This window comes from Coccidioides posadasii, chromosome 1 (genome assembly GCF_018416015.2).
Source record: "Coccidioides posadasii str. Silveira chromosome 1, complete sequence".
NCBI lineage: Eukaryota > Fungi > Ascomycota > Eurotiomycetes > Onygenales > Onygenaceae > Coccidioides > Coccidioides posadasii.
Window position 1 is genome coordinate 3,377,687 of NC_089407.1, and position 20,880 is coordinate 3,398,566.

A 20,880-nucleotide genomic window follows, 5' to 3' on the forward strand; every position below is an offset into this window, starting at 1 on the left:
GAGGACGCCGAGCCAGTGCACTTAAACAAAAAGCTAGCATACCCATACAAGGAAGCTATCCGGTAACGCTTTATGGACCTCCCCGCCTCTGGATGCATCCCGTGGCCTTGATCTGAACCGGTGTCGTTTCTTGGCTTGGCGTGGTTTTGTGGCTTTTAGACCACAGTCCAGCAAACTTGCGAAATGGTGGTTCAACAGAGCTCACTAAATAGAATCCAAGGCACTCGTTCCCACGCAATGTACTTCGTAACCACCCGCTTTTACTTTACTCTGCGGATATGTATATGCTACGAAGCACTCTGGGAGTCTGTCCTCCGTCTCTCCGATAAAAGGTCGTCAGCGCAGCCCAAAGCGGTTTAGCCCCAGGAGCATGGGCCCGGCAGCTCTCATTGGCTGGCCCGCGGCTCTCGGTCACATGACCGACCCGCCATGAGGTCTCTTAGCCACGCCCGGCCACCCGTCTTGTCCTCACGACGACCATCATCACGACGTCGTTGTCGCTGTCAATTGTCAAGCTTCCCGAGGAGCTTTGTGCTTTGCTCTTGACCTTGGGAAATTGCTATCTTTCTTCAGGGCTACTTGTAGGTTGCCTAATCCCTTGTCATATCTCCCTTTTCCACCTGCACCTCTTTGCCGCTTCGCCCGTTATCTTTCCCTCGTCCTCCAACTCCATCATCTGGTTCTACCCTCTCCTTCTTCTTCTTCTCCCTCTTCTTCTCCCTCTTTTTCTCCTTCTTCTTCTTTCTGGACTCATATTCCTCGTTGATCAGGGGACGCGACTGCAACCCCCGCAAAACCTATCTATTCTTTCACTGCCTTCGCCTAGTGGTACCTTTTTCTTGCCCAACCCAGGCCGGCCTCAATGCTCTCCAGATCGTTTCGGAAGCGATAGCCTCTTTGTAGCTTAGTTTATCTTTCTTGGATCTTCCACTTCTTTTATCTATTGCCAATGCCCCCTTCCCTTGACCTGCCGCAACTCACGTGCCGCTCTGCTTTTGAAACCCAGTCTAACCCTCAAAATGTCCACCAATAGCTCTATCCCATTGGCTCCCTTCCCGACCGTGGCCTTCGACTCTGAAGTTCCTGTGACATAGCGCTTGCGCCCTTCGCCGGCATCCAATCCTGGATGCTGTGTTAATAATTTTTTTTTTTGAACTACACGGCCCATCGAGGCAATCACTGACTGAGCGTGGAAACGTGTCATTTCGTTAGTGTTACTCGCAATGGATCCCTATGACACCTTTGGATCGCCTCCTCCGCCGAACAAATCCGACACCAGGTGGACGCGCGATGAAGAGAGTTTCACATCGCGATCGGGTGTGGATTCTTATCGCAGGAGATCCCCAGGTATGTCACCCTGCCCGAAAAGCACAAAAACCCAAGAAAGTCTCCACTTCCCCGGTTATGGTTCTTGCGTATTCGAGACCGAGGCCAGCTTCTCTAATACGCAGTAGGGGTTTCGCAGGACCGCCGTAGAGTAAGCGGACGCGCAAGATCCCGTTCTCCCATCACTATCGATCGATATCAGCCAGGTGACCGTGTCAACCGTGATGAATACTACAGTGCATCGCGAGATCACGCTGCCCGTGATCGTGAAGAGCGCCGGCGCCATCCCTCGCCAACCGCGGCAAACATCGACAGATATGTCCCTGGACAGGAAACCGGCAGGCCCATCATTCGTACCAACCCTCTTCCAAATCCTCTGACCCTCGAATATCAGGTTGGGTTCAATTGGTTCGCTGAATGGTGGCGAACTGAGCAGATTATAAAAGAAGAGAAAGAACGAGCAAAGCATGGTGGTCGACGTCCCTCCGACCGTGTCAAAGGGGAGCGCGAGGCCAGAGAGGACCGGGAAAAGGAAAGAGGCCTCATTCAGACAGCGTACGACGCGTATAAGTCAGATTTTCAAGTCAAGACGGCTCGTTCATTTGTGCAAAGACATCGAAATGAGGAGTGGTTCAAAGAGCGATATGTCTCTGAGATTCGAGATCCCTTCCGTCAGCGTTTGATGGAGTTTAGGTCCGGAGCATATGATAGATGGCTGCAAGACCTTGATTCGGGGCTTTTCGATGAATTCACACTCGAAGGAATTTACAAAAGCGAGAGTGACGGCGCCGGCGGGATTGTTGAGAAAGAGGAAGGAGAAGCAACCGCAGTGGGTGAAACACTGAGTGTTCTCGACCTCTTACCAACAAGAGGCGGCGACCTTCGGGATGAATCGTTATTACAACCAGCCCTTCTTATTAAAACATTGGCCCCCAATGTCAGTCGTGAAAAGATTGAAGAGTTTTGCAAGGAGAATCTTGGGGAAGGAGACGGTGGGTTTAAATGGCTGAGCTTAAGTGATCCCAATCCTTCGAAAAAGTGTCATCGAATCGGTTGGATAATGCTTCACCCCGCTCCAGAGCCCCATGCCGTGATTGAAAGGGGTGATGGGAGGGATGAAGAGGGCGAAGAAGCTGAAGCAACCACGGCCTCAAACGGGACTACCGAGAACTCCACCGCAGAAAAGGCGTTGGATGCTGTGAACGAAAAGACCATCCAAGACCCTGTTCGTGGAGATTTCGTGTGCCACGTTGGTGTTCATGTTCCGCCAGCAAATCCGAAGAAAAAAGCACTCTGGGATCTTTTCTCTGCTCCGGAGCGTATCGATCGGGATCTTGAATTGGTAAAACGCGTCGTGGCAAAGCTGGATTCTCAGATGGTTTCTGCCGATGGTATTGCCAAAGTTGAGGAGCGTGTTGAAGATCTTCGTGGAAAGGGATGGTTGCAACCACCTGTTACTGGACCTGTGAAGGTAAAGAAATCAAAGTCTTTCGATCTCGACTCAGAAATGGTCTTGCTTGAAGACGGAGAGGCAGAAGAGGGAGAAGAACAGGACGAGACAGATGATGATGAGGTTGATAGTGAGGATCTCCTTGTCAAAAAGAAAAAGCTGGATTTAATGGTGGAATACTTGAGACGGGTTCACAACTTCTGTTTCTTCTGCGTGTTTGAGAGCGATTCGGTTCACGAATTGGTTCGCAAATGCCCTGGTGGCCATTTACGTCGGCCTCGGTCTGGATTGAGTACGCACGCTAAAGCTGCAGCCAAAGCAAGCGCTCTTGGTGAGCCTTATCCATCTAAGAAGAAAGAAGAGGTCGAAGAAGGTGAGGCGGAGCCGTCCCCAAGTGAAGAGAAAAAGCCACCACGGTTTTCATCAAAGAGCGAACAACAAATTTATCGCGCCTTCAATTGGGTCAAGACCTTTGAGGAAAAGCTACTTCAAATCCTAGAACCTGAAAATGTGGATCTGAAGAAGCTTGGTGGTAGGCCTGTTGAGGAAGCCCTTGAAGAGGAACTCAACAAATTTGTCAAGCAGGAGGATGAAGCGAAATTCCGTTGCAAGGTTCCCGAGTGTACTAAGCTTTTTAAAGCTCACCATTTCTGGAGGAAGCACGTCGAGAAGAGGCACCCTGAATGGTTTAGTGAGATCCAGAAAGAGGTACGTTCAACCTTTTTTAAGTCCCAGGCATTCGATTGTGCTAACTATCACCCAGCTTACCCTTGTGAATGCATATGTCCTCGATCCTGCACATATTTCTCCGTCACGATCTGATGCTGCTAGCAATGGGCACTTCCCTTTCCCACCGGGCCATGTACCAGCCGGTACTCCACGTGGATTTAATTTTGCAAATATGCCGTTTAATTTCGGTGCAAACGGATCCATGGCTGGCACCGCCTTTCAAGGAATGCCCTCGTCTTCTACAGGCCTTCCTGGTTTCATGAATGCTGGCAGTTGGGCTAGTGGTGGAATGGCTATGGCTGGTGCTGCTGGAGGAGCCACTTCAGGCCTTCACAACCCTGGTGTAATTCGCCGAGGAGGCCGTCACTATAATAGATCCGGTCCGTATGATCGTCGAGGGGGTCGATTTGGCGGAGCTGGCAGCACTGGTCCCGGAAGTAGTGGTCGACTTAGTCCCGTCCGTGGTATGTTTGGCGCCCCTAACGCCGGAGCTCCTTACGTTCCACCTGGCCATCCAGCTGCATTGGCTGCTATGGGAGGCTTTGGTCCTGGTGGACGATGGGGGGATAGTGCTGGCGGTGGTGCTCAGGCTATGGGGCCACGCGAAGCTGTTCAAGGCCGAAGCCTAAAGAGTTACGAGGATTTGGACGCTGTGGGTGGTCCTGGCGATGGAGAATTGAACTACTAATCCTTGCAAGAAAGACCCAAAAAAACTGTAACTTTAATGACCTGGGGTTATTTTGATTTTCCTGTTTCTGTGTTGTGTCTTTGCTTTATTGCTGTGCGCTCTGTCAAATTGTGAATTATGGGCCTGGCTATCTCTTTGATATATGTTATGGAGGTCAAAATGGGATCTCAAATGGATGAATTTTAACGGTGATGGCTCCTTTAGTTGCATGTGAAATAACCAGTTAATACAAAGGGAAGACATTATCTGAATTCTGATTCAAATGGTACACCTCTTTCGTATTCCATATTTGTTGGCGACTTTAATAAACCACTCCTCGCTCATTCCCGCCCTTCGAACGCAGCCTTCAACCTAGCAATTTCAAGCTTCTTGCTATTCAACATCGTCTGTCTCGCGCGTTCCTGCTTTTCCTTATCCTCGTCGGAAAGCATTTCCATCAAAGCCTTCGGTACAACCTGCCAGGACACGCCGAATTTATCCGTGATCCACCCACATTGAATCTCCTTGCCGCCGTCTTTAAGGAAGTTCTCCCAAAAATAATCAACCTCCGCCTGGTCCTCGCAGGTGATGAACAGCGACACGGCCGGAGAGTGTGTGTAGTGGGGCCCGCCGTTGAGCGCGCTATACTCCTGTCCCGAGAGCATGAATGTCACCAGCGGCTCGGCGATGGATGTGATGCGGGAGACATCTGCAGCATCGCCGGGCTTGGCGTTCGGCCTCTGCGAGAAGAGGGTGGTGTAGTATGTTGCGGCTTCGACAGCTTGGGTGTCAAACCAGAGACAGGGGTGAACTTTCTGGTGGACGATGTGGGACCCTTCTTTTGGAGCCATGGTCGGCTAGTTGCGAGGAATATTTTGACAATTTGGGATTCCCCGGATCGCTTAGGAGTTTGAGCAGATAATTGACGAAGATGGAAACCCAGGGCAACAAGATACTGGTCCGGCGATTGTGGGCTTGGTTTTTAGGAGCTGGGGACAAGGTGCATTGAAACGCTCATGGCTGGGTATTTATATCCTGTACAGCCCATCATGGGAGATGATAGTTGTGGCCATCGCGTCGGGAATGATTTGTCTTCCTTAGGCACCAGCGAGCTTCCTCAAGTCTCCATGCGCTCTGATTTGCCTGCTCAACATCCCGATACGAAGGGGAGAGCAGATGAAAAGGGCCCTAGTCCAGAAGTGGGCTAGCGTACAGCCTCCCCACGGTCCCGGCGGAGTCAATTCCAACGTCAACCAAACAGTTGCGGTCGGCCCGATCAGTAATCACGCAAATCGCTATTTCGACACCCCCTGTTGCGGCTTGCCGCTGGAGTTGTTCACGGGGAGGGTCCCTTAATACGGGCTATCAAAAAGATATTTCCGTCGATACTTTTTATGTGTTGTCTACCAATGGTGCCATATACCGTAACCAGAGGGCCTACGAGGTCCAAAGCGTGACCTGATCGAACCAGCATTGTGTCCATAACCGAAGTCAAGCAGACACCCATTGTGGATATGAGGACTTGGATATCTCTAACAAAAGATTCCAAACATACAGATTTGCATCTACAGCTGTCCCTAGGGAGATGCCAGGGCTCCAAACATATTTACAGGGCCAAGATATAATTGATATATTAGAACATCACTGGCTCACACAGGTTTAGAATTTAGGCCTTTTTGTCAATTTTGCTTCTATGTCTATTCAATACTGCTAAGCATATCTCTCTTCAGTGTAACAATCTTCAGTTCAGCCTGCGACCCCCAGATGCCCTTTGGATACATTTTGGTATGAACAAGTTTATAGCCCCGCCTCTCCCAATATGGCGCCAGATGTTGCTTTGCTCTGATCCAGAGCGTTAACTTCTGGACTTTGGCGGAAGATGCGGAGGTATGACTTCTACTCTGTGCCCCCGACACTGCGGACGGGTTCTTGCGAGCTTCTTCCAGGCGCTTCAAGAGATCTATTTCCAACTGATCGACGCAATATACTGCCAAACCGAGCTTTCTCAATGACGGATCATCCTGTAGAATGGCGACTGCGGCCGGTTCCCACTGAGTAATAGATAGAAGGTCAGCAGGCTCTGAGTCATATCCTGCCGTGGGACGTACATTAGCCGACGTCGTTCTGTGTCTCTGATTTTTATTAAATTAAAAAAAAAGAAAAGAAAAGAAAAGAAAAGAAAAGAAAGAAAAAAAAAAGGAGGTAAAAAATGAAAGAAAGAAAGAACCGTAGGGAAGCAGAGCGATTCCCGACCTAGACGTGGAGAATGAAGACTCTTTAATTTTCGCCGCGACCACTAACCATGTTCTGACTCGATTCTTCCATTGGCGTGTATTACCCCAATTGGATCTACCCCTACAGCCGGGTTGTAATACTTGATCATGGCTGTCGCTACGGGATTGATCCTATCGACGTCGGTATCTCGAAATATGACGATGCACCGGCCGTGGGTACCCAGAGTTGCAGATACTGCGTCCAAGGTGGGGAAACGGTCATGATTACCTTCGCGAAAAGCATCATTGACCATGATTTGAAGGGACTTAAGACATGGGTGGGCGCGCAATTGGTCGGAATCGAGAAGGGTACCACTGAATCCGGGGAACTGGGCGATTGGTGAGGTAGCCATGCTATATGTGGTTGGATCCTGCGGGGGAGGCCGTCAAAATGCAAATATGAAGACACAAGTAACAAAAAGTATTTTTTTTAAAAAGAAAGGTGTGATTTCCGTAGTCGACTCTAAGCAGCTAACCAACTCTGGATGTTCTCTAAAAGACTTCTCAGATATGCTACTAGATCTTTACATGTCAATTCTGTGTACGGAGTACGGCGTATTAATAATTGAATGGCCCCTCCCCCCAGCACCCTGCACCCAGGCGAGTCACTCACACCACTTGGTGAGCTGTGTTGTTGGCAAGTCGGATATTCCAGAGACATGGTGCGAACTTTTCCGCGCTCATTTCCCGAGAAAGCTTGGCTAGAATCCAGGAATACAAAGTTACTGGTGACTGAAGGTTCATAAAAGAATATTTAATGCTCAAATTGGCGAAGTTGACAAATTGGCAATGCATGCCATCCACTTAACAACACCACACAAATTAAGATTCTACTCTCAGATAGCATAACATGGTATCGCCCTAACTTATTAATCTGAAATTTACACTCCGTATAAGTCTTTCTTTTATTGAGGATCAAAGTATGATGCCGCTTTTATATAAAACTACCTCTATTGCCTTCTAGGGAGGCACAAGTGTGCTTTGACGCCTTATCTTTACTTCCTGTGTTCAATGTCTCGTGATTTGGCCGTTTTGCATGGGCAGATTGGAATAATACAAATTCAGATCAATGGTGAGCTACAGTGTTCCAGGAGAGCTCCAAGTTAATTAATTCTTCCAGCCATTTAGCCCAGTGGAAAGCCCACACGCTCCAAAAGCGCAAAGATGGGGGATTTCCTGTCATTTATCCGGGTGGTGGTACGCTCAATCGTGACCCATTAGCGTGGTTAAAAGGCAAAACCTGGTTTCGAAGTGTCAATAGCGTTAACAATATGTCGCATCTTGGAGCAAAATTCTTAGAAACGACGGAGGGCCTTTTAGGATTTAGGGACCACCCTATGGATTGTGGATCTGTTTTGACGGAAGGTCTTATAGTATATAGATCAGATATTTGGGTTGCTTTAAAATATTTGTAGGCTTTCAAGAAGTCCCCTTGGAACCGCTGAGTGGGATCCGATTTCCCATTTTCGCTATTTGCAAAGCGATTGAGAGTCGATATTTAATGAAACTGCCACTCTCAAGCTTGGTATAAGTAGGTAGAGATGGTATATAGCTCATGCATGACACCAATTCATACCAATGGAACTCCGCACCCCCTTCAGAACACCGACGATCACCGAAATGACGCCAGACTTTTGCGCTGGTTTCCATCTGCGTCGAAATTTGTAGGATCCAACCACTTCTCGAACGCATTTTTGATTGACGGCCACTCAGAGTCAATGATTGAGAACCATGCACTGTCTCGATTCAACCCTTTGACAATCATATGCTGGCGGAAAATTCCTTCAAATGTAAACCCGAGCCGAATAGCGGCATTCTTTGAGGGAGTGTTAAGATTATTACATTTCCATTCATAGCGCCGGAACCCAAGGTCTTCAAAGACCATTTTCGCCATCAAATAGTAGGCTTCTGTCGCTGCCGTGCTGCGCTGCAGTGTAGGCGAGAGCATGATGCTGCCGATTTCCACGATGCGATTTTTGAGGTCGATGCGCAGCAAGCCCAAGTATCCAACCGCCCGTTGGCTGGCGGGGTCAATGAGCGCTGAGAATACCGAATCCTCGGAGGATATGACGGAATTTATGTAAGTCTCGAGCGAAGCTTTGGACTCAAAAGGCCCAGCCGGCATGTATGTCCAGAGTGAAGCGTTCTCGAGTCCACCGACACACGAGAATAAATCTTCCGCGTGGGCAGCACTCAAGGGTTCAATGGTGATGGATCGGCCTGTCAGGCGTATGCGAGGCGGGTGGAGAGCAGGGCTCTGGCTGGGTTGGTTATGACTCGTTCCTTGACTTTGGGCCATTGTCGAGCGAGTTGCGAGAGAATGGCAGGCTGAACAATGGGCGATTCTTTATGAAGTCACCCGCATACGGCTGCTTTGTGACTCGCGAAATCTCAGGGACATAATGAATGTGAAATAATTTCAAGGGGAGGTGAACCCCCTCGGGATCATCACTGGCGAGCTGAATGGTTTGGACAGTCCTGCGGCCGGAGCCAGTTAACCAAGTAACTAGTTACAAGAAAATCCTCCCCACAAAAGTTCAACCCTGCAACAAGCTTTGACCACATTCCCATTTCCTCGACTCAGCTACGGAGAACACATTCAACGATGAATGGACTCGGGTCTGTCTGTCACGAAAGCAGGAAGTGTGCCATCGTACCCAACGAGGACCGTGTCTCAAAATGACGTGTTAGTCTTTCCGCAATGGAGCCCTCGATCGAAGTTCTAGTCCACATTTCCGCTCCAGGCGACGCAGAAGATGACGCCAACCATCGCGCGCTTGCAAACGCTTTCCTGCATTTCGAACCCGCCACCAAGTTCAGGATATATCCCGATGATTCGGATGGAAGTGATCAACTACATATTCTCACTCAAGCTAGTAATAGCGATCAGGAGAATCGTGGTAGATGCGGTTCTACCGATCGTTCAACACCTCCATGGAAGAGGGGGATAGACGCTGGTTATGAACGAGATGATTCTGTCTTCTATGACGATTTTGAAGAGCGACATTCGTGTGATTTCTACGAGGGTGCAGAGCGTGATACGGAGATTATCCCTTCTCCCACCAAGTTTAACGAGACGGATTCCTTTGAAACTCCGCCAGCGACGGTGCCTGATTCTCAGCCACCTTTTTCACCGACATGGGACGTCCTGAAATATGCCCAAAGGGATGGAGATTCTGGCACGGAATCCCCGGCTGGAGAAATAAGTATCTTGGAGCCGATTGCCGCCACGGAAGAGAAGCCCAGCGAAGTTCCTGTCTCGCAAGGCAACGTTGTCGAATTGGGTTCATTTGAGGTACCTTCAGAATCTGCGTTTGGATCTCAGTTTTCATTCAGATCTATCGGAGACCCTGAGAGAAGTATCAGCCCGGCCATGAGGTCCATTAAACCAGTGCGGATTCGTGAACCACCATCATCTTTAGAGGTAGCGTCTCCGCCAAAACGAACTTGCCTTCCCGAAACTAAAGATGATATCATTTCACTGTTAGAAGAAACTATTCCATCTAGTGAATTGGAAGAAATACTATTCTCGGACAATCCTGGTTCTTCCAGTTTGCCAGAACTGCCGGCGGAGATTCGTCCACCACCTCCGGAAGCATCTAACAAGGCGAAGTTTACAACACATATCACACCACCCCTACATTTGCTATCCGAAAAAATGGGCCTTTCCCGGTTTAAACCAGCCCATCAAACACGTCGACTGGGCATACTCGAGCGGGGATACTGGTACATGCGAATTCCGGTTGTGCTCAATAACGGAGGGAGCACATCGAGCAGGCCTGCTGAAGGCTCGACAGCGTGTGCCCTAACAAGCAATGAGCGTAGAGATCCTGTCCCCTGGTCAACTGGTTTATTTTTACGGTTCTGGAACTATCTTTCAAAATTTGTGGGCCAGTACGGACGAGCAGGCTGGGGAGTTTGGTGCTTCTGTGACTCTGCTAAAGACCAGCCCATAGTCGACTCCGTACAGCCACTGGACGTGAGGGTCTACTCGTGGGGCGAAACCGCTCCGTATATATATTTGTTACTTTTCTTGGCTAGCCATAGAGGGATCAAGAAGATTCCGAACGTGCAGTGGAGAGACGGCAAAGGGGAAGTGGTTATCCAAATGGACTGATAGCCGAGTTGTTTTCATGGCCATGGCCTTCCATTGATCCGCCGGTTATCAGGCCGGGCGATCACCACCTCTTGACTGGCTAGCTGCCTAGAAGTTCGACAGCTGAGACTTGTCTTCGCTCTCTCCAAACCAGCGTCTTCGTGGGGAAATTTAACTTTGCTGTGGTGGATGTCTTCCCCAACTCAAAATCCCCGCAGTTGGCCACACTGCACGGCACGTCAATTTCATCCCCCGCAATTCAGGCACTGGAATGTGCACGTCGATTCTCCAACATCAGTTCTCGACAGCAGTGTCTGTGACATACATATCGAGTAGCGAAGACGCATGTAGAGTACATGCGTCCCTAGATCTCACTACATCATCGCGCGATTCTCGTTCGCGGCATGGGCGAGTGAACAGTGTCCCGATTGGCCACTTTAAACTAAACATGTACCACCCCCACACACAAGCTACACGAGCGCGCTTATCCAAAAGGGCTGTGAACGGCGGGGGGAGTTCCGCCGGGAAAGGCTGGGAGCCAACCTTGTCTTGCCCCAGGGGGAACAGTCTGGAGAAGAAACTGAGGTGTGTGTCGAGAATCTTGAGCCCCATGGGTCCGGGTGGAGCGGTAGTCGGTGTCGGTTGGGTCGGCTTGAAGGACAGCACAGTGGAGTAACCTGACTCGGTCGTTGAGATCAATAATATTCTTGTACCTCCTGAGAAGTGAGGGGGTAGTGTGGACCGGACAGACGGACGAGATAGAGCTCCGCTCGACGAGACGCCTGGCTACTTCTAGGACTCAACCAGTATCTCTAGGCTCTCTTTCCCGTCCCCGCTCAAGCGTTGGTGGATATTTTACTACTTATACCTACGGCATCGCTCTTCGAAAACACTGTCCCTGCGTAGCTTAACATTGTGTGTTCTGCGTGTGACAACCGTATTCTCTCTTTCCAACGTTAAGTTCTCGCCAGATACCTTTGTATTTCTCGGAACAATGGCTACCGTGTCCTGGCAGCAGAAGGCACAGTCAATTCGCGACTATCGCGATGGCACTCTTGCCAAAGTCGAACCGCCGCTCAAAGATATCCCCGATCCGCTGCCGTTAAATTCCCAAGGTCTTCCGAGGCAGTACCTTACGGAGCGAGAATTCGAGCTTACACAGAATTATGATGCCATCGCGCTCCTGGAGATGCTGCGCACCAAGAAAGTTACATCAGAGGAGCTGACAAGAGCGTTCCTCAGACGGGCGGCGCTGGCACAGAAAGCGGTTCGTACTTTGTCAACTCCAATATCCGGCTCCTGATTACCTTGGTTCAAGTACTGACTCTTTCTGTTTGAGTTCAAATAGGTGAACTGCGTCACAGAACTCATGTGGGATGAAGCCATTGCGCGAGCAAAATATTTGGATTCGCTTAAGGAGCCAGTTGGCCCGCTCCATGGTCTTCCCATCTCGATAAAAGAGCACCACGGCATGAAGGGCAAGAAGGTCCACGCCAACTTCATTGCCTGGGCCGACGATGATTCCGCGGACAACCTTCTCAACAACATTCTTTATGATGCTGGCTGCGTCTTCTACGTTCGGACAACGGGCCCCCAAGCATTGATGCATCTTGAGTGCGAGAGCAGCATCTATGGCCGCACTGTTAACCCCTACAACCGCAACCTTACCTCTGGAGGAAGCAGTGGTGGTGAAGGAGCTCTGGTAGCTTTTGGTGGCAGTGTTTTGGTCAGTAGCAGGTGGACTGATAGAAACCCAGGAACTACATATGCTGACTTAAGCATCAGGGCGTTGGAGGTGATATCGGTGGTAGCGTTCGCAATCCTGCCAGCAATAACGGCGTGTACGGATTCAAGCCTACCTGCAAGCGTCTTCCAGTTGGCGGGATTAAGCTTCCCATGGAGGGCAAGGATGCGATCGCCGCCACATTTGGTCCTCTCTGCCGTTCGCGCGAAACAGTCAATCTATTCATGAAGGTCATCGCTGATGCGGAGCCGTGGCGTTTTGACGCTTCTCTCTCCCCACTGCCCTGGGCATCCGTCACCTTTAACAAACCCCTGAAGATCGCGGTTCAATGGGATGATGGCGTGGTTAAGCCGCACCCACCAGTGCTTCGTGCACTGAGAGAGGTCGCCGAGGCGTGTAAGAAGGCTGGAATGGAGGTGGTCGACTGGGTGTCCTATGACCACAGGAAGGCCTGGGACATCATCTCTGAGCTTTACTGGCCGGACGCAGGAAAAGAAGTTCTTGACCTCTTTAAGTCGACGGGAGAACCAATTCTACCCCTCACAAAATTCATCCTTGAACAACCAAGGGTCAGAGACCACAACATGGCTGAATATTGGAAGGTATGCATATCCGCTCAGTAGCATCATGGGTTTTCCAAAAGGCTGATCACCTCGATTCTTTGCGTAGCTCTGCCTTGAACGCGACAGCTACCGTGATGCGTACGCTGCCCATTGGTCCGCTACCGCAAATTCCCCAACGGGTGAAGTCGATCTGATCCTGTGCCCCACGACTCCCGGCGTCGCTCCTCCACACGAAGCCGCCAGATATTGGTGCTACACCTCTCAATGGAACCTGTTGGACTACCCGGCTGCTGTCTTCCCCGTCACCACTGTTGATTTGGAGAAGGATGTTCGGGAAGAGGGATATGCTCCACGCAACGAGCACGATCGCTTCAACTATGATCTGTACACCGGCCCACAAAGATTCGAGGGTGCCCCGGTGAGCCTTCAGGTCGTTGGGCGGAGGTTCTATGATGAGAAGGTTATGGCCGGATTGGCTGCAATTGAGAAGGCGATGGGAAGGAATTAAATGACATTTTAATGTATACTTATCACTTAACTCTACTTTGATATGATGAGCATTGTACAACTCTTCCTCTTCCTCTCCGTTTTTTGATCTTCTCGATGCTGCACCACGGAAACAAATGCCCCGTTGATGACATGAGAATCTGGTTCATGAACTAACTAACGTTGCACCCCCGAGCGGATCACACCCTGCTTTCAACACGACGACAACAGAGTGGGCAGCAAGTAACTTACTCATCCCTTTGTGGGCCATGTACCTTACAAGAATTATTCAGTCCGTTCCCTGCAAGCCCTGCCCTTTGCCGGCAAAGTTACTCCCAACGGCAGATCTGGTTGAGGAAGAGCACACGCCCCATTATAAGCCTCAGCACTTTTATCCTGTACGTCTTTATGAGATACTCAACAACCGATACCAAATCGCCGCCAAAATAGGCTGGGGAACAAGTTCAACGGTATGGCTAGCACGCGATCTCCACCAGTATGTGAAGATTATCTGATAATATATTCAATCCTTGTCTCACTATGTCATAGGTGGCGATGGCTTCCGCCCCGATATGTGGCCATCAAAGTTAACGCAAACAATTATGTATCTCAACAATCTGCGGAGGAGGAGCTGTGTGTTTCTGAGCATATAACCAAAGCAAACCCCCAGCATCCAGGCCGCAACTTTGTCGCCACCTTGTTAGACTCGTTTCGTGTTGATAGCCCGGGCGGCACTCATATTTGCATGGTCTTCGATGCGCTTTGTGAACCACTATGGATGCTGAACCGTCGTTTCGAAGGAAACACCATCCCTCTCGGCGTCTTGAAACCGGTATCTAAACTCATACTAGAAGGACTGCGGTACCTCCACACCGAATGCCACGTTATTCACACAGGTACCTAGTCATTCAACCGACCCACTCCTATAATCGGTCACAGCTAACGGACAAACAAGATCTCAAGTCCGATAACATCTTACTGGCCCTACGCAACCCATCTATCCTGGACTCGGTCGCGCAAGATGAGATGAACAATCCCTCTCCACGGAAACAACTGGACGGTCGGGACATATACCTATCCCGAAATTACTGGGGACTGTCGCCCGACCAACTGGGTAGATCGGTAATAACTGACTTTGGGCTTGCCGTGCGCGGTGACGGTCCCCCGAACAGCCACCCCATCCAGCCAGAGGGATATCGGGCCCCGGAAGTTTGTCTCGGGGGCGAGTGGAGCTACAGTGCTGACATTTGGAACTTGGGAGCTATGGTAAAGACCTCGTTGTCATAATCATGATCACCACTAATAGTCTTATCAGCTTTGGGACCTGTTCTATGGCCGCGGACCCTTCGACACACCACCGAAATCGCGCGGTTCAGGCTCAGCAGACGAAGCTCATCTAGGCCAGATCATTTCCCTCCTGGGGCCCCCTCCACCTGATCTTCTCCGCCGCGGAAAAGAAATATCTCGGTATTTTGACGCTAAAGGTATGCTAGCTGTGTCCTAAATAGACGCAGCTAACTGATTTGATAGGACAATTCAAATTCCCCGAGCTCATCGGAAAAAAGGACCTGGTGTCTATGGCTAAAGAAATTGACTATGATGACGGAATGCCCCAGTTTGTAGACTTTATTTCTACAATGCTGCGCTGGAGGCCCGAGGACCGGACCACGGCGGAGGACTTGATTTCCCATCCGTGGCTTCCGCAGGCGAGACCTGCGAATGGGTGAGAAGGGGGTTATCTGTACAGTAAATAGATAGATCTTCGCTCGAGGAACCTGACTGTTCAGGCGTTTCTTTCCGTAACACGATCCGATATATAAAACGGCCATGCGTGAGAGCTCCAGCTCTTCTTTTGAGTAAGACTGTCAGTCATGCAGTGACTCGCTAGGAATAGTCGATCCACGCCATCATTCGCGCCCGCGTTTTTTAGAAACTATGACCAGATTCTTTCTCGATCTACACCCACGGGGAGCCCAGGTCTTCGGTCGCAAAACAATGCCTGGTTGTGTGCATCCCCACGATAGTACCTGCGATCCCTGCTCGGCTATATAACCGCCTCTACGCCCCTAGACTCCCAGTAATGGCTGAAAAGAAGTGGCAATGATGCTGCCGCTATAGTAAGATATATATATATGGTTGGCCATGTTCTCAACAAATGCTGGCCGCGGGGGTAGTTCTTGTTTATCCAGATCCAGCACCCATTGGACTAGCTGATTCTCTTCAGGCTCAGTCAATTTATGTGAATTTGTGTGTAAATTCACCCGTGCAGGTCTGTCTTTGAGTCGATAGGCAAGAGTAGAGCATGGCACATCGAATAAGCATGCAGCTTCACGAATTGAGGATATTTCTTCATTTTTAAAAGCAGATATTGCGAGCTCAAGTCTTCCCTCTATCTCTATAGAGTTTCTTGCATTTTTATTGCGAATTGGTGGCATTCTCACGCGTTGAAATGGGCTAATAATTAGAAAATTGAAGATGTTGTGAATTTGGTGATCCGCTCGGTGGTGGATTACGTTATCACGTGGTCGGCTTCTGTCTCGGCTATAGTTACTTTTTCTCAAATCGGCAGTGGATTACGTAACAGAGCCCGTGCTGTTTCAGCTCAGCCAATCAGCAGCGCCACACGGACCGCCACTCGCCCGACTGCCGCGCCAATCACGTGCGCGCTACAGGTCCGCTGCTGGCAAGTCGAAGCTTGTTGCAGGCCGACCTTGCTGCCGACCAGGCCTGCAGCCGTTGGGAACCTACCACTGGCATGGAATTCCATCTGTCTTCTTGCTCGTATCTGGAGATCGATCAACGCCGCCATCAACGGTCTTCAAAGCAGCCCGCCGTGCGCGTACGTAAGCAGAAAGTTTCACCTTCAACCGCAGATCGTGTGCGTTCGGCTTCGGCATTCCCGAGTTTTGACCTTCAATCGCGCCGAAGCCCTTTTTCGAAAACGCCTCCCCCCCTTCTTTGTCTGAGCCAACAGCGACCCATCAATTACGAGGTTTAAAGGCCGTCTGCAGCCTTCTCAAAAAGCTTAGACCCTTTTTCTCGCTCTGTTGAGGATAGTATACGAGTCGATCTGGAATGGAGCCGTCGGGGACCAACCAGGGGATAATGGCTGGGCAATCGGGGGTTCCAGTCACGCAGACGTTTTCGAGTAATGTTGGCAGTGCACCAGGTAGGTCGACGAAAACATTAATTCCATTATCTTTCATCGTCTTTTGTCACTTGCCCTTAGTTCTCCCATTTTTTTGAACGAGCAGTAGGTACCAATTCATTGGGCTTGGTTCCGGATTCGTTTGGCAATGTGCCTTTGTACAGACAAGGCAGCTTGACTCCGCCTATGCCAATCACCCACGCCCCTATCAGCTCCCAATTGCATTTGAGCTATATCTTCGGCTTTATCCTTGGCTATCATTGATTTGTTGTACTTTTTTTGCCCCTGCATGGTATGTCATTGGCCGATGCTTACTTCTATCGCGCCGTCTTCCATCAATGAGGAGCCCCGATCAGGTGTAAGGTGCATCCCCCGCCTTACAATGGCACCTGATTAGCGGCTTTTTCATTGGAAGGAAGAACCTGCGCGAGTGGCATATTCTTCTAGGCGACATGACAGCCCCGGTGAGCGCGGAATCGTCGTTTATTTCAATGCCTTTCCTCAAGGCGCTTGGCGGAGGACTTCAGAAGAAAACGAGAGGTATGGGATGTTATTTCGATGACCCTCTTCGTTTCGGCTGAGGCTCATACGTGCCGATAGACGGGCAGCCTCCAAAACGGCGAGGCCCGAAGCCGGATAGCAAGCCAGCTCAGACTCGACGCCAGGAATTGAATCGACAGGCCCAGAGGTATCCCTCTCGAACTTAGCCCAAAGGCCCACGTAGTATTAACTCCTTCCTGCAGAACCCACCGAGAAAGAAAGGAACAATATATCCGGGCCTTGGAGATTGAGATTTCGCGCCTCCGGGAAGGTTATGCGAACGATATAAATTCGGCCAACATGTCTCTCCACCAGCAAAGACAAACCCTAGAAAGCCAAAAGGAAGAGAATAGGATCCTGAGGGAGATTCTGCTCTCGCATGGTTTCAATGTTGATGCTGAGCTGGAGCAGCGTAGAGGCATGACCCGGGCCGGGAGTCAACGGAGTTACCAAGAGAGCAGCGCCCAGTCGCACTCTGCTGGTTACCCAAGTGGGACCCACTACATGACTCCGGATACGACTGTCTCAGCGGGTAGAAGTCCGGGTGCCCCGGGATCGGATTTTGCAGATGCGCAGCCTACCTCTTCGCCGTATTCATACCAAGGGCCGAAGACCCAGAAGAGCTGCCAGCCAGCAATATCGAGCGAAATAAGTATCCCGAGTGGCGACAACTCCACCGTTGCCGATATTCCCGGCATATTTGACCGCGACCCGCAATTGGGGATCGATTTTATCCTCACGTAAGCCTTTTATCCCCCCATAAAGCACACATTCCCCACCTAACGATTGATAATAGACTCGAAGGACAATGCAGAGATCACATAGAGCGGCTATGCCGGCGTGCTCATGATGCAGAGGACCAGGACATGGTCGCCGGCCATATTCTAATGGCGACATGCCCGCCGCCCTCGGTGGTTGCGAGTGCCAGTAGAGGCTATGAATACCCGGTGAAAACATATGATCTTCCGCCAGCTAATCTTAACACCCTGCTTAATCTCAGCCGACAACTCGTAACGGACAACGAAATTACCCCAATCATGGCACTACAATCACTGAAAAACCACGAAATGTATCATCTATTAACGAAAGATGATATAAGACGAGTTATGGATGACCTTGTAGCCAAGGTCCGCTGCTATGGATTTGGTGCTGTTCTCGAAGAATTCGAGTTTAGAGATTCACTGAATAGTGTGCTGGGGAGCAAAATGGAACCAGCGATAATGCAAGCGGAGGGATACTTAGCCTTCCGCCCCGCCCATGTGGCGGAGGACTATACGATGTATTCATGATTTCCCGAACCCGTCCTTTTTCTCCTTGTTTCACTTGTCTTAATTATGATTTTGGGCAATCTGTATATACGTATTGATACCATTTTTGTTACATATGATTTGAGTAGCGGTTTTAGGAACAAGCTATGGTTTACTATGGTGTGCTATCTAGATGACACCCAATCTTCAGAAATCTGTTGCCCAATTGTTTGATATCTGTGCTTGATACTCATCGTTGCTCGATGCTTGTAGCGAGCGCCGCCAAACGCCAAGCTTTCTTACATAACCAATACAGACGACAATGCAAACAGTGCAACCGTGCCAAGATTTTACACCCACATGGAAATTCAACATCTGAATTCAGCTCGAAAACTCATAATTGCACTCCATCGCTCTCTAAAGCAAAACCCTCCGCAGCGCCGTGTCAAGGTGAAATATTGAATAAATTGTGCCCAGTGGGTCTACACAGTTCGATATGGCACCACTTTCTCTCACGGACATTGTGTCTGCTCTCCCGTCGGAGGAGGATGCTTGGGGTCCCCCAGTCCCAACTGGCAACACCCTTGACGGTGTTCCGTATGCCCCATTCTCAAAAGGCGACAAACTAGGCCGCATGGCCGATTGGGGGGCCGATTCTAAGGATTCCCGCGAAAGAGGAAGACAAGCATATAACCGGAACTATAGAGGTACGACCTTCTCATTGCATACTTAAAAACGTGGGGAAAATTAGGTCTCTAACTCTTACTTTTTTTCAATTTTTTTTTTTTTAAGATCAGCAAGTCTACGGCGCAGGAACTAGCAGCCTTTTCGCAGTCCAGGTTGCCGAGGATGAATCTTCTTTCTCTGTTGTTGACAATACTAGAACTTCTGTGAAGACTCGCGGCTTCGGGCGTGGTGGAGGTACCATCTTCCGAGGCCGTGGCCAACGAGGTGGTGCTCAGCGAGGACGTGGAGGGGCGTTCCAGAGACCCGCTGGGGGTCGTGGTGGACAGGCTGGCGGTGACAGATATTATGACCAGCGTGGCGGGCGTGGCAATCGCGGTCGCCGCTTTGGCTGGAAGGACTACGATAAGCCACAGAGAAACCGTGACAGCTCAGTCGCGATCCGCCCAGAGTGGTCTATGTTGGAGGAGATTGATTTTTCGCGACTTTCGAAGTTGAACTTGGAGACTCCCGATGGCGAAGATCTGGACAACTACGGTTTCCTTTACTACTATGATCGCTCGTACGACAAGGCTCCTGTGAAGAATACTGAACGCAGACTGCGAGCTTTGGAGCGCGCTGCGTACAATGTTACCACCAGCGCTGACCCCGTTATCCAAGAGTTGGCTGAAAAGGACGAGGCCACTGTTTTCGCTACCGCCGATATCCTGTCCATGCTCATGTGCGCTTCTCGTAGCGTCTATTCCTGGGATATCGTCATCGTCAAGCACGGGAACAAGATCTACTTCGACAAGCGTGACAACGCTTCGATCGACTTAGTCACTGTCAACGAGAATGCCGCAGACGCCCCTATGGAAGCCTCGGAGGGCCAGGCCAAGCACGACTCGATCAACACCCCGGGGGCTCTTGCTCTCGAGGCAACCATCATCAACCACAATTTTGCCCTCCAGACTGTTGTGGAATCCGACAGCGCCAAAGTAGAATTCTCTCACCCCAACCCATTCTACAATCCCTCCGAGGAAACCGAACCTCTCGCCTCCAAGGGCTTCAAATACCGCCGGTTCGACCTCTCTCTTGAAAAGGACGAGGAGCCCGTTCAGATCATCGTCCGTACTGAAATCGATGCCGTTCTGAAGAACAACATCAGCGGAGAAGATCAACATGTGACTCTCAAGGCTCTCAATGAATTCGACCACAAAGCCCAGGGCGCTGGTGGAGCCCTGGACTGGCGCTCTAAACTGTACTCTCAGCGTGGTGCGGTAGTGGCCACCGAAATGAAGAACAACAACGTCAAGCTCGCCCGCTGGACCACTCAGGCCATCCTCGCCAAGTCCGACGTCATGAAGCTTGGTTTCGTGACTCGCGCTAACCCACGCTCCGCAGCCGCACACATTATTCTCGGTGTCATTGGATATAAGCCTCGCGAATTCGCTTTACAGATGAACTTGAATATGGCGAATGGATGGGGTATCGTACGGACGATCATCGATCTGGTGAACAGCCTTGATGCCCGTGACGAAGAAGAGGGTGACGACGCCCAAGAGGACAAGATTAAGAAGTACATCTTGGTCAAGGATCCCAATAAATCTGTTGTTCGCCTGTACAGTGTTCCTGCCAACACTTTCGAGGAGGAAGATGACACGGGTGCAAAGGCAGAAAAGGATGAGGAGAGTGAGGAGAAAGACGAGGAGTAATGTTCTGTTACATGACTGTATGACGTCTAATTTGATGAACTTAGTTGATCGATAGATTGGATCCAAGTTTTACTTTTTCCCTCTCAATATATTCCCGTCAGCAGGGACGGACAAAAATACTATCGCCCACGCTTTTCTGATCTATTTTGGGCTCAAGAAAATGGAGCTAAAAATTGCTTGCTCTTCGCTGATATAAAATGAAGTTGCCCTTTTTGAGTCGGGTTTTCGTAAAG

The 20,880-nt window shown here is 50.1% G+C and overlaps 9 protein-coding genes across 10 annotated transcripts; 6 read left to right on the top strand and 3 right to left on the bottom strand.

Annotated features, from left to right (window-relative positions):
- Positions 1 to 344: 344 nt before the first annotated feature.
- Positions 345 to 5,308, top strand: D8B26_000971 (uncharacterized protein). The gene is made up of 3 exons (XM_066123401.1): positions 345 to 1,347; positions 1,455 to 3,484; positions 3,540 to 5,308. The coding sequence occupies exons 1-3, from the start codon at positions 1,224 to 1,226 to the stop codon at positions 4,191 to 4,193; spliced, it is 2,808 nt and encodes a 935-aa protein (XP_065979475.1). The 5' UTR covers positions 345 to 1,223; the 3' UTR covers positions 4,194 to 5,308.
- On the bottom strand, positions 4,514 to 5,308 carry D8B26_000972 (uncharacterized protein; the record flags this gene model as incomplete). Its single annotated transcript, XM_003070853.2, has 1 exon — positions 4,514 to 5,308. Exon 1 carries the CDS (start codon positions 5,021 to 5,023, stop codon positions 4,514 to 4,516), a length of 510 nt encoding a protein of 169 aa, XP_003070899.1. The 5' UTR covers positions 5,024 to 5,308.
- Positions 5,309 to 5,841: 533 nt separating this feature from the next.
- On the bottom strand, positions 5,842 to 6,859 carry D8B26_000973 (uncharacterized protein). The gene is made up of 2 exons (XM_003070852.2): positions 6,474 to 6,859; positions 5,842 to 6,264 (listed from the first exon to the last, which is right to left on the bottom strand). Exons 1-2 carry the CDS (start codon positions 6,796 to 6,798, stop codon positions 5,870 to 5,872), a joined length of 720 nt encoding a protein of 239 aa, XP_003070898.1. The 5' UTR covers positions 6,799 to 6,859; the 3' UTR covers positions 5,842 to 5,869.
- Positions 6,860 to 8,057: 1,198 nt separating this feature from the next.
- Positions 8,058 to 8,744, bottom strand: D8B26_000974 (uncharacterized protein; the record flags this gene model as incomplete). Its single annotated transcript, XM_003070851.2, has 1 exon — positions 8,058 to 8,744. One exon carries the CDS (start codon positions 8,742 to 8,744, stop codon positions 8,058 to 8,060), a length of 687 nt encoding a protein of 228 aa, XP_003070897.2.
- A 402-nt stretch (positions 8,745 to 9,146) lies between these two features.
- D8B26_000975 (uncharacterized protein) lies at positions 9,147 to 10,562 on the top strand (the record flags this gene model as incomplete). The annotated part of the gene is made up of 1 exon (XM_003070850.2): positions 9,147 to 10,562. The coding sequence occupies one exon, from the start codon at positions 9,147 to 9,149 to the stop codon at positions 10,560 to 10,562; it is 1,416 nt and encodes a 471-aa protein (XP_003070896.2).
- Positions 10,563 to 10,947: 385 nt separating this feature from the next.
- Positions 10,948 to 13,422, top strand: D8B26_000976 (uncharacterized protein). Its single transcript, XM_003070849.2, has 4 exons — positions 10,948 to 11,808; positions 11,890 to 12,267; positions 12,327 to 12,887; positions 12,955 to 13,422. The coding sequence occupies exons 1-4, from the start codon at positions 11,536 to 11,538 to the stop codon at positions 13,354 to 13,356; spliced, it is 1,614 nt and encodes a 537-aa protein (XP_003070895.2). The 5' UTR covers positions 10,948 to 11,535; the 3' UTR covers positions 13,357 to 13,422.
- A 181-nt stretch (positions 13,423 to 13,603) lies between these two features.
- D8B26_000977 (uncharacterized protein) lies at positions 13,604 to 15,141 on the top strand (the record flags this gene model as incomplete). Its single annotated transcript, XM_003070848.2, has 5 exons — positions 13,604 to 13,830; positions 13,884 to 14,230; positions 14,290 to 14,600; positions 14,650 to 14,818; positions 14,865 to 15,141. The coding sequence occupies 5 exons, from the start codon at positions 13,604 to 13,606 to the stop codon at positions 15,059 to 15,061; spliced, it is 1,251 nt and encodes a 416-aa protein (XP_003070894.1). The 3' UTR covers positions 15,062 to 15,141.
- A 1,242-nt stretch (positions 15,142 to 16,383) lies between these two features.
- On the top strand, positions 16,384 to 18,454 carry D8B26_000978 (uncharacterized protein). 2 transcript variants are annotated; one of them, XM_003070847.2, is made up of 5 exons: positions 16,384 to 16,503; positions 16,930 to 17,022; positions 17,083 to 17,170; positions 17,226 to 17,762; positions 17,819 to 18,454. In XM_003070847.2, exons 1-5 carry the CDS (start codon positions 16,410 to 16,412, stop codon positions 18,309 to 18,311), a joined length of 1,305 nt encoding a protein of 434 aa, XP_003070893.1. In that variant the 5' UTR covers positions 16,384 to 16,409; the 3' UTR covers positions 18,312 to 18,454. The 2 variants fall into 2 exon arrangements, with proteins under 2 accessions (XP_003070893.1, XP_065979476.1); XM_066123402.1 differs by having other exon boundaries at positions 16,384 to 17,022.
- Positions 18,455 to 18,671: 217 nt separating this feature from the next.
- Positions 18,672 to 20,799, top strand: D8B26_000979 (uncharacterized protein). Its single transcript, XM_003070846.2, has 2 exons — positions 18,672 to 18,976; positions 19,062 to 20,799. Exons 1-2 carry the CDS (start codon positions 18,766 to 18,768, stop codon positions 20,645 to 20,647), a joined length of 1,797 nt encoding a protein of 598 aa, XP_003070892.2. The 5' UTR covers positions 18,672 to 18,765; the 3' UTR covers positions 20,648 to 20,799.
- Positions 20,800 to 20,880: the final 81 nt, after the last annotated feature.